Source organism: Oncorhynchus kisutch, linkage group LG1, assembly GCF_002021735.2.
Source record: "Oncorhynchus kisutch isolate 150728-3 linkage group LG1, Okis_V2, whole genome shotgun sequence".
NCBI lineage: Eukaryota > Metazoa > Chordata > Actinopteri > Salmoniformes > Salmonidae > Oncorhynchus > Oncorhynchus kisutch.
In genome coordinates, this window is record NC_034174.2 from 60026845 (window position 1) to 60046182 (window position 19338).

The 19338-nt window shown below is 42.3% G+C and overlaps 1 protein-coding gene across 2 annotated transcripts; it reads left to right on the plus strand.

The window, feature by feature from the left end:
* Positions 1 to 2063: 2063 nt before the first annotated feature.
* Positions 2064 to 19338, plus strand: LOC109889684 (REST corepressor 3). Of its 2 annotated transcripts, none has more exons than XM_031828467.1 (12): positions 2064 to 2321; positions 2434 to 2490; positions 2904 to 2981; positions 3091 to 3143; positions 3553 to 3714; positions 4018 to 4142; positions 4227 to 4305; positions 8917 to 9138; positions 11243 to 11320; positions 12870 to 12927; positions 13024 to 13268; positions 17957 to 19338. In XM_031828467.1, the coding sequence occupies exons 1-12, from the start codon at positions 2147 to 2149 to the stop codon at positions 18326 to 18328; spliced, it is 1704 nt and encodes a 567-aa protein (XP_031684327.1). In that variant the 5' UTR covers positions 2064 to 2146; the 3' UTR covers positions 18329 to 19338. The 2 variants fall into 2 exon arrangements, with proteins under 2 accessions (XP_031684327.1, XP_031684332.1); XM_031828472.1 differs by having other exon boundaries at positions 2069 to 2321; positions 13024 to 13091.

Consider the following 19338-nt stretch of genomic DNA (forward strand, 5'->3'; position numbering starts at 1 on the left):
GGAGGTAGCCCGTATTCAGAAGTGCAAGGACTGGCATCCCAAGGACGCCACACATTTGGACACAACACACACACACAGAGACAGAGGGAACAGGGTTGGGTAGGTTAGGCTCCTTTATAAATGTAATGTGTTAGTTACTAGTTACCTGTCCAGAATTTCAATCAGTGACAACTTTTGGATTACACCAAACTCAGTAACTAATCTAATTATTTTCAGTTACTCTTGGTATTTGTTTTATTAGTCCATTGTTGATATAGTCCCAAAATGTTTTGCATCATACCAGCTGTATTTCTGTATTTTGAAAGTTATAGATCTTGAAAACTTGATTGCTGATATGCAAACCATTTTGGGACTATATGAACAATGTACTAATGAAACAAATACCAAAAAAGTTTTAGAAGAAGACAAAAAGGATCCATCAAACTCATTTGGTATGTCATCATAGTGGTCGCTGACTTGTGGTCAGACTTGCTCAGGTGGAACAAGCTTAAAAACGTTTTCCAGTACTGCCTTGAATGTCATTGAGACAACAAAGGTTGTTTCCCCCCCCCCCACAAACATCCTTTCTGAATTTAAAAGTAGTTCCTGAATTTAAAAAGTATATGTAATCTAATTACAATATTTTTTGCTGGTAACATATAATCAGTTACTCACAGAGAGATAGGATAGTTTCAGATAGTCCTAGTGGTTTCCCCGAGTTCAATATGGCACCATCTATTATCTCATTCTATAGAGCTTATTCAGATTGAAGAGAGTTGTAGCATAGTGACGAAATTACATAAATTATGTTATGTGACAAAAGACCCCTGATCTTGGGTAAACAGTTTATCTTTATGTAATTGTACTATGTCTGCACCCTTATGGCAATGGTGGTATAGTGCACTTACCCCCTCCTCCCCCCAAATATTATGTTTTTGCTATTGAATAGATGTAAGCCTACATTACAGGAAAGTGCATGTAAGCAAGACTGCTTTGTACAGAAATTCAGCTCAGATGTGGTACACTACAGTGGCCTGCATAATAAGTTGAACAAAAATAGACATTTCTTTAGCTATATACTTATCGTTATTCATATCCAGTTTGCCTCCTTCATGTTACACTGCTGGGGTCTGTCTTCATTGACCATCTAAAGGGTCTTGTGTTTAATACCAACAATTGCATCATAGTTTAGTTTAGTTTATAGATTGGGCAGATGAAAATGGAATGAGGTCTACCAATGTGGATTGAAAGGCCTAGCCTACTGACATTTTCAGTTAATTAGGCCCTTATACCCATTTTGGATACCCAAATGGTCAAAACCATCTCCAAACTCTTTCAAATTCACCGCTCAAACATAAGTAGGTTACATGGGCCTAGTAAACAGTGAATAACTTACATTCGAAAACCAAATAAACAATTAATTAATTGTGGGGTCTCTCGAAATAGGTTAGTGGTCATTTGTCTCCATCTGCTGGCAAACCAAGGACAATATTCAGAATAAAAAGAGGCTACCCAAACGACTGGTTATTTTATTTCGCATTTTATTTTGTACAGTTGGGTTATATTCTACTTCTCATTAGCCTACTATGGGGCCATCGTTGCAAACGTAGAGTTGTTTATATTTGCATAACGTTTAAGTCAAAAGTAGCCTACGTTGAAATGCTGAAAAGCTTTGTAGACGCTTCTGTTAATAAAGGCTTTAAATAAGAGCATCTGGTTCTATATTGGCTTTACAAAACGCATCCAAGGTATCCAAAACAGACGTAGCCTATATTATATGTAATAAATTGTAACATCTTATATTCTTCTTGTAGCCTATTCGTCTACGGAGTGTGACTGTAAACAACTCCATTTTCACCGGCGCACGCAGAGCCGCAGTTTGGCTTCATATAACCAAGTGCATAAAGGTCCTTCCGCTAGACAAATTAGTTCCTTCTGATTTTGAATATTCAATTGCTGCTTGTCTGAACAGATACAAGCTTTGAATTACACTAAAACCAACACATATCAGACTCTGGAACAGGCTTGAAAAATATTGTTGTATATATCTGCGTTAAACCGTATTATACAAAACAATGTGGAGTAATACTGGACTGTGGCACAGTGTCACAGCTGCGTAGCTGTGGGAGTTATTGAAAAAGACAGGCTGTGAAAAAATATACATTGCATGTTTTTTTTTAGGTATTCTCCTAAGGAGAACCCACAAAGATACGTAAAAATGCCTGGAATGATGGATAAAGGGTCGGAGTATCTAGGAAAGGGACGCTCAAACGGAACAAAAAACCCTTCAAATGCATCGAATGGACATTTTTCTGATGAGAGTGGCAGTGACGACGAGCACGGTATAGCCTCGAACAACCCGTTTGCATGTAACACTGTACATGTATTATTTTGAACGCGAAAAACAAAAAAAAATGTCTATTAATGTGCTATACATATTTTTCCTTATTGCAGATGTCGGAATGCGTGTGGGGTCCGATTATCAAGCCAATATACCCGAATTTGATCATGGTAAGGTTATGCTTGATCTACCTGACTGTATTCTGGTGGTAGCCTCGGTATAGGTTATAACAGTATATTTACATTCATCTTCTTACTTTACAACCCATAGTCAGTAATCTTATATTTCAGAATTCAGCCAGATGTGTAGAGAATCTTTTGGCCCATTAAAATATGTTTGGTTTATAGAAGCGTTTTGAAACACATTTCTATTCCGAGGCTATACTTGCCCACCGTAGGCTACTATTGGTTTCCTTCAACTGAATTGGCTTTTTGTTGCTATCTAAACAATATTTTAACAACAGTAAAGCAGCATCTTTAGTCCTGCATGTATTGCTTTAATTAGGCAGTTAAAATTGCATTAAATATCACTATAGGAAAATGATGTGTTTAAAAAAAATGATGTATTATATATTTTTCTGTAGGTTCTACCAAATACAGTGATAAAGATAGTGGGGGAATGTTGGTGTGGTCTCCATATCACACCATTGTCGACCCAAAATGTAAGTCAGTTTGGTTTTCACAAGCATCTTATTTCTAAAGACAACCAAAAGTTGATTTTACAAAACATATTTATAAGTAGTTTAATTAAACTATGATTTTTCCCCACAGTGGATGAATATATTGCCATTGCAAAAGAGAAGCATGGATATAATGTTGAGCAGGTATGTCTGCTTTTTAGGATTATTAGAAAAGTACATAGGGCCACATTTACTAAGCTTTTTCACCAATGCAGAGAATCCACCTTATTTTTCAAAAACATATGAACAACTTTCAACAGAATTCCCAACACTATTGAAGCATGTTCCCAATTTAAACATTCATATAACATTTTCCAAGCCCCCCGGACAGGCCTAAAATTTACACCGGTGTGAAAGCTCAGTAAATTTGACCCACAATGTATTAATAAACTACCAAGGCACACTTAAAAATAACATATTCAAATGTTATTTAGGGGAATACCTACTCTATCTATTCTAGTTCTGTTGCTTAAGCATTTCTGGCTCAGTGAAGCCCCATAGACCTGCCTGGTGTCCATTCTCAGTGGATTCCACTCGTTGCTGTCCCCCACAGGCATTGGGCATGCTGTTCTGGCACAAGCACAACATTGAAAAGTCCCTAGCAGACCTTCCCAACTTCACCCCCTTCCCCGACGAGTGGACCGTGGAGGATAAGGTTCTGTTCGAACAAGCCTTCAGCTTCCATGGAAAAAGCTTCCACAGGATTCAACAAATGGTAACATACATATATTAATATACCGTAGCTTTTATCTTTTACTTTGATGTGTGTCTGTATACTGTTCATACAAACATACACAAGCAGTCTGGATGAATATTGCAGTTGACGTTAAGGTCATTTACGCTTGAGCCAACATCCGCATTCACCTTGAATGCAATCTCTGCAAACGTTGGGGGGATTGCCTTTAAAAGGCGCATTGTCAACAGTGTTGTGCGCTTGTCGACAATGCGCCTTTGATTGCATCCCGGCTTTAATGTTAGTATAAACGGTCTATTGGCACCATTTTCTCATCTGTTGTAGTTACCAGACAAATCCATATCCAGCCTTGTGAAGTATTACTACTCCTGGAAGAAGACCCGGTCCAGAACCAGCCTGATGGACCGCCAGGCCAGAAAGCTGGCAAACCGAAACGCCCAAGATGAAAGGTAAGACTTGTATCTCGCCTTACTACTGTCTCTGAAATTCCAAGTGGTCGGAGTCCAATAATGATGGGCTTTTCTTGACATTAGTGATGAAGAAATGGAGGAGGCCAACCCCATCGAAGCAAACGATAGTGATTATGACCCTACCAAGGAGACGAAAAAAGAGGTACGTTATCTAAACTTTAGAATTTAAACTGATGGAATGGCAGTTGGGATATATCAAAAAGTATTAGCGGATACGCTTTTAATCAGTGACCAGCATTGATTTACAATGAGTAGTAGAGTAGACAGACGCCAAAGAAAATAGTAAAATAAAATGCAAGGTGTTTTGATGTGAGGGGAAGGTTAGTGTTACGACATAAAGTAGACAAACACACTATCCAGGATACACTTCCACACTCCATCCCCCAGGGGGCAGCAGAAACCTTGTCCTGCTTGATAAGCACATCAGGTGCTGCCAATTAGGGTGATCATCAGTCAGTGTCCCAGCTTGAAAGCTGTGAGGCTGCTAGTTGGTTTGGTGGCCATGAGGCCTTTCGTTTAGTTTTAAATCATTAGTTTAGTCATGCTTGTCTGTGGTTTCCTTTGTGTATTCATTTATTTCCGTCACCATCTGGACAAATAATAATCCACCACGAGGTCAAGAGAGACAGAGTCAGCCTTAGACCATGGTAAGATTGCCATCTCCCTGGGCACATGTGCATCCAACACCGTCCTCAAACACTGATTTCTCACAAATGCACACATTCAGGCTACAGACCATGTAACTAGGCCTAGGACCACTAGATAAAGCGAGTGTAACTATATCTGTAAGCTAGTTACTGGGTTAGTAACAAAGGTCACACTTAAAAGGTACAGTAAGCGATGCATAAAGTAAACCGCAACATAGGGCGTTGATTTCGGCAACAACTAAGAGTGTTTGAAGCACGAGGCTAAACTGGTACATAGTTTTGATTCCATAGCTATCACGTTGTAGCAGTGGGAAGCGCACCCATGCATTAGAGTCCTGCATCGGGTTGGATATCAAATCAAACTTTATTTGTCACATACGATGAATACAACAAGTGCAGACCTTACCGTGAAATGCGTACTTACAAGCCCTGAACCAACAGTGCAGTTCAAGAGTTAAGAAAATATCTACCAAATAAACTAAAGTAAAAAATAATAAAAAGTAACACAATAACATAACAATAACAAGGCTATATACAGGGGATACCGGTACCGAGTCAGTGAGCGGAGATACAGGTTAGAGGTAATTTGTACATGTAAGTAGGGGAGAAGTGACTATGCATAGATAATAAACAGCGAGTAGCAGCGGTGTACAAAACAATGTAATAGTCAGGTGGCCAGTTGATTAATTGTTCAGCAGTCTTATGGCTTGGGGGTAGAAGCTGTTAAGGAGCTGTTTGGTCCTAGACTTCCTGCTCCGGTACCACTTGCCGTGTGATAGCAGAGAAAACAGTCTATGACTTGGGTGACTGGAATCTCTGATAATTTTATAGGTTTCCTCTGACACCGCCTATTATATAGGTCCTGGATTGCAGGAAGCTTGGCCCCAGTGATATACTGGGCCGTTCACACTACCCTCTGTAGTGCCTTATGGTCAGATGCCGAGCAGCTGCCATACCAGGCGGTGATTCAACCAGTCAGAATGCTCACGATGGTGCAGCTGTGGAACTTTTTAATGATCTGGGGGCCCATGCATTATCTTTTCAGTCTCCTGAGGGGGAAAAGGTTTTGTCGTGCCCTCTTCACAACTGTCTTGGTGTGTTTGGACCATGATAGTTCATTGGTGATGTGGACACCAAGGAACTTGGATTCTCGGCCCGCCCCATTACAGCCCCGTTGATGGGAGACTGTTCGGCCCCGCCTTTTCCTTTAGTCCACGATCAGCTCCTTTGTCTTGCTCACATTGAGGAAGAGGTTGTTGTCCTGGCACCACACTGCCAGTTCTGACCTCCTCCTTATAGGCTGTCTCATCGTTGTAGGTGATCAGGCCTACCACTGTTGTGTCATCAGCAAACTTAATGATGGCACTGGAGTCGTGTTTGGCCACGCAGTTGTGGGTGAACCGGGAGTACAGGAGGGGACTAAGTACACACACCTGAGGGGCCCCAGTGTTGATGATCAGTGTGGAAAATGTGTTGTTGCCTATCTTTACCACCTGGGGGCGGCTCGTCAGGAAGTCCAGAATCTAGTTGCAGAGGGAGGTGTTTAGTCCCAGGGTCCTTAGCTTAGTGATGAGCTTCGTGGGCACTATGGTGTTGAATTCTGAGCTGTAGTCGATGAACAGCATTCTCACATAGGTGTTCCTTTTGTCCAGGTGGGAAAGGGCAGTGTGGAGTGCGATTGAGATTGCATCATCTGTGGATCTGTTGGGGCGGTATTCGAATTGGAGTGGGTCTAGGGTATCCGGGAGGATGCTGTTGATGTGAGCCATGACCAGCCTTTCAAAGCACTTCATGGCTACCGACGTGAGTGCTATGGGGCGGTAATCGTTTAGGCAGGTTACCTTCGCTTCCTTGGGCACAGGGACTATGGTGGTCTGCTTGAAACATGTAGATATTACAGACTCAGTCAGGGAGAGGTTGAAAATGTCAGTGAAGACACTTGGCAGTTGTTCCTCGCATGCTTCGAGTACACGTCCTGGTAATCCATCTGGCCCTGCGGCTTTGTGAATGTTGACCTGTTTCAAGGTCTTGCTCACATTGGCTACTGAGAGCATTATCATAGTCATCCAGAACAGCTGGTGCTCTCGTGCATGCTTCAGTGTTGCTTGCCTCGAAGCGAGCATACAAGGCATTTAACTCGTCTGGTAGGCTCGCGTCACTGGGCAGCTCGCATATGGGTTTCCCTTTGTAGTTCGTAATAGTTTTCAAGCCCTGCCACATCTGACGAGCGTCAGAGCCGGTGTATTAGGATTCAGTCTCAATCCTGTATTGACGCTTTGCTTGTTTGATGGTTCGTCTGAGGGCATAGCGGGATTTCTTATAGGCATCCAGATTAGTGTCCCGCTCCTTGAAAGCGGCAGCTCTACCCTTTAGTTCAGTGCGGATGTTGCCTGTAATCCATGGCTTCTGGTTGGGTCACTGTGAGGACGACGTCGTCATTGCACTTATTGATGAAGCCGATGACTGAGGTGGTATACTCAATGCCATTGGATGAATCCCAGAACATATTCCAGTCTGTGCTAGCAAAACAGTCCTGTAGCGTAGCATCCGCGTCATCTGACCACTTCCATATTGAGCGAGTCACTGGTACTTCCTGCTTTAATTTGAGCTTGTCAGCAGGAATCGGGAGGATAGAATTATGGTCAGATTTGCCAAATGGAGGGCGGGGGAGAGCTTTGTATGCATCTCTGTGTGTGGAGTAAAGGTGGTCTAGAGTTTTTTTTTCTCTGGTTGCACATGTGACATGTGACCCACTGTTGACAACAAAAAAGTCAGCTGGCAGATGTAATGAAAAGTCTTTGAACCCGTGGGTAGGATCGCTGTTCAGATCAATTATATTGCAGGTCAAACGTTTTATTTCAAGATTTCTTTTACAAACCCAGGAGCTTGTTGAATTGTTGCGAATTCCATTATGTGAGCAGTGAGCCAGACAGCCTATGGTAGCAGCAACACAGCGAAAGTGGAGCAGGGAACTGTCCATTATTTGTGTGGCGTTGAAACGTTCCTAATTTGTTCACATGCGGAGATTACGTTTCCTTCAACAATACGTTGCCAAGTTTATTTTCCCTGACTCCTAGCTCACATAAAAATGGCTAACGTAACAGGAGATGGGGAAAGAAAGGTTATGATGGTGGATTACAACATCATGGAAACAGGTGCTCCGTGAATGAAATCCGGTTTGGAAGGATTTTGTAGTCATTGTGGACAAGGAGGACAACAACCCAGTAGATGGATACACAGCCTGCAAAAGTGTAAGCAGGTATTTGTTTATGATAATTCAGTTATTTAGCAATGAATTATTACATTAATTCAGGCTTTTGTTCATTTAGACCATACGCAGGCTACATAAACCTACTAAATAAATGTAGCCTATTTTTGCAGCCTGTAGCTTATTCGATTCTGGGAATTGTTTCAATTAAACTATTTGATTATCTAAACAATATTGAATGTAAAGGTATTATTTTGTATGTTGCCTATAGGCTTTAATTAGGTAAGAAGGGTAATTAGAAGGCTTTTTTTCAGGGCTATTTCAATTGTCAATGTGCGCTGCATCGCATTATGAATATAAGATAAGCCTATCGTTCTTAATTCATGGCATGGTTTCCTTTTATCCAAATGTTGAATAGACATGCAGACAAATTATTTCATGCAGGGAAGGGAAAAAAACCATTTCTATGCTGGTGGTTCGTGTTGCGGAGAAAATATCTGGTGGGGCTCGGAATTGATGTGGCCGGCGCGGGCGGGTTCGGGTCCAAAACATGTAGCTGTGCAGGACTCTACCATGCACATGTGCAGATACTCTGTTACTGTGAGAGCAAAGTCTTGCATTGCACTCATCAGAATATCAGTGGTGCTGCTCGTGGTAACGTCATATCGCTGAGTCTGCTGTTCATGCTCCCAGGGGATTTTTCATGGATGCCTGATAAAGACCTAAGGGTCGAAACGTATCAATATAATCACCTGGGGGCATGAACAGAAGTGTGCAGCGTTTAGTTTTTATTGTACCTCTTAAAACATGCTCCCAGGTGCCATATGTCCTAACAATGACACAATTGATGTTACTAACATTATGACAGCTAATAGAAAGTGTACCCGCGCCTATCCAGAGCCACACAGAGCCCCAGCCCCTGAGCTCCTCCAAGATTGGGCTCGGCCGACGGGAGCACCTGACGCTCATGCACCGGCACCACTCGCAGCGTTCCAAGTGCCGGCCGCCCAAAGGCATGTACCTGACCCAGGAGGATGTGGTGGCAGTGTCGTGCAGCTCCAGCGCTGCCAACACCGTCCTTCGGCAGCTGGACATGGAGCTGGTGGGCCTCAAAAGACAGGTGAGCATTGGGGATTCTGGTTTGTCTCAATGCAGGGAAACCTGGGTCCTCAAGGTGCTTGAGTTGATGCTTTTTCACAGTACATTTTAGTCATTTAGCAGACGCTCTTATCCAGAGCGACTTACAGGAGCAATTAAGGTCCTCTTAACCGCTAGGCTATATATATATATATATATTTTGGACAGACCTACTTATTCAAGGGTTTTTCTTTATTTTTAAAATTTTCTACATTGTAGACTAATAGTAAACACATATGGAATCATGTAGTAACAACTAAATAAAATATATTTTATATTTGAGATTCTTCAAAGTAGCCACACTTTACCTTGATGACAGCTTTGCACACTATTGGCATTCTCTCAACCAGCTTCATGAGGAATGCTTTTCCAACAGTCTTGAAGGAGTTCCCACATATGCTGAGCACTTGTTGGCTGCTTTTCCTTCACACTGCGGTCCAACTCATCCCAAACCATCTCAATTGGGTTGAGGTTGGTTGATTGTGGAGGCCATCTGATGCAGCACTCCATCACTCTTCTTGGTCAAATTGTCCTTACACAGCCTGTAGGTGTGTTTTGGGACATTCTCCTGTTGAAAAACAAATGATAGTCCCACTAAGCGCAAACGAGATGGGATGGCGAAACGCTGCAGTATGCTGTAGTAGCCATGCTGGTTAAGTGTGCCTTGAATTCTAAATAAATCACTGACAGTGTCACCAGCATAGCATAGGAATCACACATGCAGAGATCATCTGTTCACCTACTCTGCGTCTCACAAAGACACTGCGGTTGGAACCCAAAATCTCAAATTTGTACTAAAAAATTACAGATAACCACCGGTATAATGTCCATTGCTCATGATTCTTGGCCCAAACAAGTCTCTTCTTGTTATTTTTGTCCTTCAGTAGTGGTTTCTTTGCAGAAATTTGATCATGAAGGCCTGATTCACACAATCTCCTCTGTTGAAGTTGAGATGTCTGTTACTTGAACTCTCCGGAAACTGAGTTAGGAAGGACGCTTGCATCTTTGTAGTGACTGAGTGTATTAATACACCATCCAAAGTGTAATTAATAACTTAACCATGCTCAAAGGGATATTCAAGGTTGACTTTTTATTTGTATTTATTTTATGTACCAATAGGTGACCTTCGCGAGGCATTGGAAAAACCTCTCTGGTCTTTGTGGTTGAATCTGTGTTGGAAATTCACTGCTCGACTGAACGACTTTACAGATAATTGTATATGTGTGGGGGTACTGTCGTGGAAATTCAGTACTGAGAGAGACTTGGTAATTTCTTCATACAATCATCTTCATTTAATATCGATAAATTATTGCAATAATAAAACCGCCGACCCAACAGTCTTGACTGTTAGGCTGAGAGCCTCCCCTTTACAGACAATGCACAGTTTATATAGCGGATACCCAGAATGCTTGGTTCCACCCTCCCATATAGATTGTGGTGCACCATAAGCCACTTTGGGTTCTTCCGCCTCTGGTGCTTTCTCTCAGATGCCAGGATAATTAGGAATAGGGAGGCCTTTAGCCTGGAGGAACAGAACATCTCTATCTCGGTGACACACACCACATCTTATCTATGGAATGCCAGTAGTAGGTTTGTACCTTGTCATCACTTAATCAGTTGCCAGCCCCAGCTTCAAACAACTCCTCTCATTTCACTACAGTATTAGTTAAGTAAATAATTGCAGAATATCCAACAATCAGGTAAATATGTAATTTTTCTATCACAGTACAGAGATGAGGTAGTCATTAAAAATATATGTTTAACACTTATTGCACACAGGGATTCCATGCAACTTATTATGTCACTTGTTAAGCACATTTTTACTCCTGAACTTATTTAGGCTTGCCATATAAGGGGTTAAATACTTGGACCCAAGACAGTTCAACATTTTTTAAATAATTTGTAAACATTTCCAAAAACATAATTCTGCTTTGACATTATGGGGTATTGTAGGGTATTGTAGGCCAGGGGTATTGTAGGCCAGTGACAAATACATCTCAATTTGAATCAATTTTAAATTCAGGCTGTAACACAACACAATGTGGGATGTGAGTACTTTCTGATGGCACTATGAATTTATCCCACAGGTTCAAAATGCAAAGCAACTGAACAGTGGTCTGAAACACAGGATGGAAGCGGGCATTGATGACTTCAGGCTGCCGGAGGTATGTGCCAAATGTTTTTAGATTTCAGTGAGAAAGGGACCTAGCAATGTGACATAAGTGGTCATAATTTGTCATGACATTCACATCACTAAGACCTTACAAATGAAGTGCTACCAAAGAGATGGAAGTCATTAGTTATGGATGTTTCTTTATTATGGTTACTTATATGAAGTGAGTGACCTGTTGACTTGACATGTATTGCCACTTAGCTTCTACACTGAACAAAAATATAAACCCAACATGTCAAGTGTTGATCCCATGTTTCATGAGCTAATATAAAAGTTCCCAGAAATTGTTCACGAAAAGCTTCTTTCTCTCAAATGGTGTGCACAAGTTTGTTTATATCCCTGTTAGTTAGCATTTCTCCTTTGCCAAGATAATCCATCCACCTGACATGTGTGTGGCATATCAAGAAGCTTATTAAACATGATCATTACACAGGTGCACCTTGTGCTGGGGACAAAAGGTGCAGTTGTCACAAAACACAATGCCACAGGTGTCTCAAGTTGAGAGTGTGCAGTTGGCATGCTCACTGCAGAAATGTCCACCAGAGCTGTTGCCTGGTAATTTAATGTTAATTTCTGTACCATAAGCGGGCTCCAACGTTGTTTTATAGAATTTGACATTAAGTCCAACCAGCCTCAACCGCGGACTTGTGTAACCACACCAGGTCAGGACCGTCACATCCGGCTTCTTCACCTACGAAAATGTCTGAGACCAGCCACCCGGACAGCTGATGAAACTCGTCATCCACACCAGGGTCTTGACCTGACTGCAGTTTGGCATCGTAACGGACTTCAGTGGGGAAATGCTCACCTTCGATTGCGACTGGAACACTGAAGTGTGCTCTTCACGGATGAATCCCAGTTTCAACTGTACCGGGCAGATGGCAGACAGCATATTTGGCGTCATGTGGGTGAGCTGTTTGCTGATGTCAACGTTGTGAACAGTGCCCCATGGTGGGGGGTGTTATGGTAAGGACAGGCATAAGCTACGGACATTTGCATTTTATCTGTGGCCATTTGAATGCACAGAGATACCGTGAAGAGGCCCATTGTCTTGCCATTCATCCACCACTATCACCTCATGTTTCAGAATAATGCACGGAAAGATGTCGCAAAGATCTGTAAACAATTCCTGGAAGCTGAAAATGTCCCAGTTCTTCCATGAACTGCATACTCACCAGATATGTCACCCATGACAGCGTGTTCCAGTTCCGCACAGCCATCGAAGAGGAGTGGGACAACATTCCACAGGCCACAATCAACAGTCTGATCAACTATATGTGGAGATGTCGCGCTGCATGAGGCAAATGTTGGTCACAAGATACTGACTGCTTTTCTGATCCAAGCCCCTACTTGTTTTTAAAGATATCTGAGACCAACAGATATCTGTATTCCCAGTCATGTGAAATTCACAGATTAGGCCCTAATTAATTCATTGAAATGTCCTGATTTCCTTAGGAACTGTAACTCAGTAAAATCTTTGAAATTGTGACATTTATGTTTTTGTTCAGTGTATAACATCAGGTGTTCTTTGTCTGTTCTAGTGCAGCCAAAAAGTTAATGCTCGCTGGACAACAGATGAACAGCTTCTGGCAGTTCAAGGTAATCCTACGTTCTTTGTAGTCAGCTCATGTTCTTGTCCATGGCCCGCCAGTCTGTTTACCTTGTGCAATTTCAGAATATTTGTTGTTTCAACAGGTGTCCGGAAGTACGGGAAAGACTTCCAGGCCATTGCCGACGTTATCGGTAATAAGACGGTAGGGCAGGTAAAGAACTTCTTTGTGAACTACCGCCGCCGGTTTAACCTGGAGGAGGTGCTGCAGGAGTGGGAGGCGGAGCAGGGAACTGGCACCCCCAACGGTGACACTGCCACCTCTGGCGAGGAGGGGAAGAACAGCTCCAACACCCCTTCTGGGAAGAGTATGGACGAAGAGGAGGAGGAGGTGGTGGAGCGTTCCTTTATTCCCCTAAAACCAAAATAATGAACCTTCCCATTAACCCCTTCTGTGATTTCGTTATAGTTAGCTATGGGAGTTGGCCTCCCACAAGCCCCCTCTGCATGCAGGTTTTTACTCCAACAAAAATCTCTTAGCACTGCAGTTTCATAAACATTCCTTCATAAAGGTGTCTTAACATTATAATTATTACAATGTTAGTTGCATCTGGACATTCCAACCCTGGGGGGGTTTCCAATACGCATGTGTATAATACACACAATTTATAATTCTACAAATTTACCATTGACTTGATAACTTGAAGAAATATCTGAATGTGGTTGATGTCAACGAATGGTATTTTACTACTTGCAAGACATGTAGCTTTAGGTATTATTTAACATATCATAAGCAGTTGTAGATGACCCTGCTATACAGTATTGAAAATAATGTAATACTAATATATTTTAAACGAATACACTACATGACCAAAAGTATGGACAAATACTCGTTGATCATCTCATTCCAAAGTCATAGGCATTGATATGGAGTTAGTCCCCCCTTTGCTGCTATAACAGCCTCCACTTTTCTGGGAAGGCTTTCCACTAGATGTTGGAACATTCGGGGATTTGCTTCCATTCAGTCAAAAGAGCATTAGTGAGGTCGGGCTCTGATGTTGGGCAATTAGGCATGGCTCACAGTTGGCATTCCAATTCATCCCAAAGGTGTTCAATGGGGATGAGGTTAGGGCTCTGTGCAGGCTAGTCAAGTTCTTCCACACTGATCTCGACAAACCATTTCTGTATGGACCTCTCTTTGTGCACGGGGGCATTATCATGCTGAAACAGGAAAGGGCCTTCCCCAAACTGTTGCTACAAAGTTGGAAGCACAGAATCTTGTAGAATGTCATTGTATGCTGTAGCATTAAGATTTCCCTTCACTGGAACTAAGAGGCTTAGCCCGAACCATGAAAAACAGCCCCAGACCATTATTCCTCCTCCATGGCTGTGTGCTCCATTTTATACACCTGTCGGCAATGGTGTTACTGAAATAGCCAAATCAACTAATTTGAAGGGGTGTCCACATGGTTTTGTATAGATAGTGTATATGCCTTTATGGCTATGTTGTCAATTAGCTAAGTAGGAAACACAATAGAACAGGTGCCAGGCTTATTTTCATAACCTGATATCCGTTATGACTGCTAATGACATTTGTTAAACTGATCTTAAATCTGGTATTCCAACATGGCATTCAATGTCAAGACCAGTCAAGTGGCTATCCCTCCTCCTGGAGAGCTACTGTACTTTTCCCACATTTTGTTAGGTTACAGCCTTATTCTAAAATCAATTAAATTGTTTTTTTCCCCCTCAATCTACACACAATAACCCATAATGACAAATCAAAAACAGGTTGAGGAATGTTTGCTAATTTATAAAAAATTAAAAACATCACATTTACATAAGTATTCAGAACCTTTACTCAGTACTTTGTTGAAGCATCTTTGGCAGCAATTACAGCCTTGAGTCTTCTTGGGTATGACGCTACAAGCTTGGCACACCTGTATTTGTGGAGTTTCTCCCATTGTTCTCTGCAGATCCTCTCAAGCTCTGTCAGGTTGGATGGGGAGCATTGCTGCTCAGCTATTTTCAGGTCTCTCCAGAGATGTTCGATCGGGTTCAAGTCCGGGCTCTGGCTGGGCCACTCAAGGACATCCTGAGACTCGTCCCGAAGCCACTCCTGAATTGTCTTGGCTGTGTGCTTGGGTTTTTGTCCTGTTGGAAGGGGAAGGTTTTCATCAAGGATCTCTCTGTACTTTGCTCCGTTCATCTTTCCCTCGATCCTGATTAGTTTCCCATTCCTTGGTGCTGGGAGGAATGATGCTGCCTGATGCTGCCATCATGCTTCACCGTTTCCTCCAGACATGACGCTTGGCATTCAGACCAAAAAGTTTCATCTTGGTTTCATCAGACCAGAGAATCTCGTTTCTCATGGTCTGAGAGTCCTCTAGGTGCCTTTTTGGCAAACTCCAAAGGGGCTGTCATGTGCCTTTTACTGAGGAGTGGCTTCCGTCTAGCAACTCTACCACGAAGGCCTGATTTGTGAAGTGCTGCAGAGATGGTTGTCCTTCTGGAGGATACTCCCATCTCCACAGAGGAACTGTGAAGCTCTGTCAGAGTGACCATGGGGTTCTTGGTCACCTCCCTGACCAAGGCCCTTCGCCCACAATTGTTCAAGAGGTGGCCAGCTCTAGGAAGAGTCTTTGTGGTTCTAAACATCTTCCATTTAAGAATGATGAGGCTACTGTGTTCTTAGGGACCTTCAATGCTGCAGAAATGTTTGTGTACCCTTCCCCAGATCTGTGCCTAGACACAATCCTGTCATCGGAGCTCTACGGACAATTCTTTCGACCTCATGGCTTGGTTTTTCCTCTGACATGCACTGTCAACTGTAGGACCTTATATATGTGTGTAGATAGATGAGGGGGGGGAAAGTATTTAATCCATTTTAGAATAAGGCTGTAACGTAACACTTGAGCTGTGTTCGAAAACCCATACTAACATACTGTATACTACATACTTAATGAGCATATAGTACATACTATTAGTTTTTAGTATACTGTAAACGAACCGTATGCTTTCAGTTGAGCGTAGTAGCTCTTCACCGGTCTACCTGAAGTTCATGCTTTTAATATGCAACCTCTTGCTAGCCTAAAAAATTACGAGTCAGACATTTTACGACTTTGGGTGTGTTCATAAATTGAATATGGAGTGCCAGTGTGCACTCGTAAATTTAGAGCGTTGTCAGATTGTTCGTTTTGTAAATTCAGAGTGTTTCGCTCTTGAAGCACACACTGGTCTCTCGGGCCGAGGAGTAGGGTTGATTGAAGCGTTTTGACCTTACAACGGCAGTCAGGCACCCAAGCTAACTTTGGCTAGCTTGTAAATAATATTTTTTTTCTTAACTGACTTGCCTAGTTAAATTAAGTTTAAATTAAAAAAATTGCTTGCTAGCCACTTCCAGACACAAATGAGACCACTCTGACCATTTTACTCCAATCATATTGTATTTGTCACATGCGCCGAATACCACAGGTTTCACATTACCGTGAAATGCTTACTAACAAGTCCATAACCAACAATGCTTTAAGAAATTAAGAAAAAAATACAAATAAATATTAAGTAAAAAATAGATAGAAAAGTAGAAAATAAAAGTAACAATTTAAACAACAGCAGTAAAATAACAAGCGAGGCTATATACAGGGGGTGCCAGTACAGAGTCAATGTGCGGGGGCACCGGTTAGTTGAGGTAATATATACATGTAGGTAGAATTCTTAGGGCCTTCCTCTGACACCGCCTGATATAGAGGTCCTAGATGGCAGGAAGCTTGGCCCCAGTGATGTACTGGGCCGTACGCACTACCCTTGCAGTCGGTGGCCGAGCAGTTGCCATACCAGGCGGCGATGCGACCAATCAGGATGCTCTCGATGGTGCAGCTGTAGAACCTTTTGAGAATCTGAGGACCCATGCCAAATCTTTTCCGTCTCATGTAGGGGAATCAGCTTTGTCGTGCCCTCTTCACGACTGTCTTGGTGTGCTTGGACCATGATCATTTGTTAGTGATGTGGACACCAAGGAACTTGAAGCTCTCAACCTGTTCCACTATAGCCCCATCGTGCTCTGTCCTCATTTTCCACAATCATCTCCTTTGTCTTGATCACGTTGAGGGAGAAGTTGTTGTCCTTGCACCACACGACTCATTGTTGTTGGTGATCAGGCCTACCACTGTTGTGTCATTGGCAAACTAGCATGTTATCCAGAGCATTGGTGACTAACTGTGCTGCTGGCAACAATTTAGTTGCGCTTTTTTTGCCAACGTTTACTGACACCGGCCATATTCAATGGGTGTTGAGCGCTCGTAAATTCATTATTCTGCGCTTTGGTACACTCAGACGAGAGTGCCCTGAAATTGGAGTAGCTAGCCAGAGCGAATTTACGAAAGCACCCGAATGGCCAGCTAAGCATGACGGGAATAATCAAGTCAATAGACGTTGGGTAATTATAGTTAGATAGCCTAAAGTTAATATGCTGGCAAGTTTGATGTATAAGTAGCCAACTAACGTTAGGTAGCTACCTAACAACATACTGTTGTAATGATAAGCTATGTGGTTCGTAAGGACAGCGTAGCTAACAAATTGTCAGACAATATAAAGGGTAAGGTAACTTATTTGAAAAGTCATTACTTTATTACATTGCTCAACATGTTCTTATCATTTGTCATAATTAGTTAAAGCAGTGAATTTTTATCCGCTATCGTGGTACTTCGACTGCATATTTTCTGCCATTTCCTTCAAAAATGGAAACGATGTGAAGCCACGCCCATTTCCTGAAGAATTGCATTATGGGCCCTAAAGTACGGAAATAGCGTCCTCTTCATATTTTGTGTATACTTCATATTTTGGCGAATTTAGTACAACATCCGGCAACTTTTGGCATACTAACTATACCCATACTATGACCAATAAGCATACTATATACTCAATTCACGTCACAAATAGTGCGGTTAGTATGAGTATTCGAACACAGCTAATTTGTAAAAAGTCAAGGGGTCTGAATACTTTCCGAATGCACTGTATGCTGTAATGTATTGCCCATCTGCGTTTTGGTCTGAAATCCCAACTCACGCCTCTCTCTTCCAGGGCCAGGTGACCCCCTCGTCAGGCCCTTCTCCCGCTGCCACTTCCTCTTCAACTTTCCAAACCCTGGTGACATCGTCGGCAACTTCGCTCAACCAGCCGCCCCCGCTCCTACGGCCCTCTCTGCCAGCCACCCCGGCCCTCCACAGGCAGCCGCCCCCTCTCCAGCAGCAGGCCCGCTTCCTACAGCCCCGGCCCGCGCTCAACCAGCCCCCCCCACTCATCCGGCCCTCCAACCCCCCGCCCCCGCGCCTCAATCCCCGGCCGCTTGCCCCGACCTCAGCCGCCACCTCCACAGGGTGCCCAGGCTCCAGCCAGCAGCCCCCCACCCTGGTGGGCATCCCATCGGAGACGCCGTCCTCCTCGCTGCACTAAGTGTGTGCTGTGCAATGGCGAAGGAAGACAACGGAAAAGTCGGTGGTCGCTTTTTTTTTTTACTTGGTTGTTTGTTTCCTTGTATTTTTCTTGACAATGATCCGTTGTGTTCCTGAAAGTCGTCAATCGTTGGTTGTTTATGAGCAGATTATGTATATTAATGAGAAACGTAAAGCCGTTGTGAAGTTTTTAAAGTCTTTGTATATTAGGTTTAGGTCTTAGTTTTATTTATTTGAAATCACATCGTTTTTTTTATTCACTCATCTTTGGATGGACTTGCTTAGATGTTATGTATTGGTGATGTTAAAGATTTACTAGAAGCATTGGTCCTGTTTGAAAGTGTTCTTGGCTTCTGGTTAATGTATATTTTACAAACTGGCAAAATTTGCAAGTGGTCTATAAACAAGGTATATTGAAGACACTATAATGGACAATACACCACCACTAGTGAACAGGTGGCGTTGCCATATTTCAGTTCAATTGTTTGATTTGCTGTAATGCATATTTGTTCTTTGAGCGAATATAGACTTATCTTTTATATAAGCATTATTTATTTTTCTACTCGGTGCTATGGACTCTAGACTGATTTTTGCATATGTCCAGTATAATAATAACCATTGTGTAAGTGCTCTTACGCTTCTAGGCCAACTGTATTTACGTGATTGAATTGATCTAAACTGGAAGAAACTGATTGAAAAAAATGATGAACCGGTTAATAAAATGAATTTGTTTAATGTAATATTAAGCTACGAGGATGTCAATGTCAGTGAATCGATTGTTGTAGTCAGTGACCCACATTTTCAGGAATTTGATATGTTTCAATGATTTTCATTTAAGATATATTGAAGAACAAAATGTTTGACTTCTGTACAGTTGTGTGTAATTTGTGTGCTTAATTTTAAACTGTCAAGATCATACCTAAAACTACGCTTTTTGATTTTGTTTTAACGGTCGCCCATCAGTAATTCCCAGTGTAAGATGAGGCATAGTATCTAACATATCCATTCAAA

Excerpts from the sequence above, each read along its gene's own strand:
- LOC109889684 (XM_031828467.1), top strand. The coding sequence starts at position 2,147 with ATGTTTTTTTTTAGGTATTCTCCTAAGGAGAACCCACAAAGATACGTA. Across the intron at positions 4,143-4,226 it reads CGAAACGCCCAAGATGAAAG|TGATGAAGAAATGGAGGAGG; the intron begins GTAAGACTTGTA and ends TCTTGACATTAG. Across the intron at positions 4,306-8,916 it reads CCAAGGAGACGAAAAAAGAG|AGCCACACAGAGCCCCAGCC; the intron begins GTACGTTATCTA and ends GCGCCTATCCAG.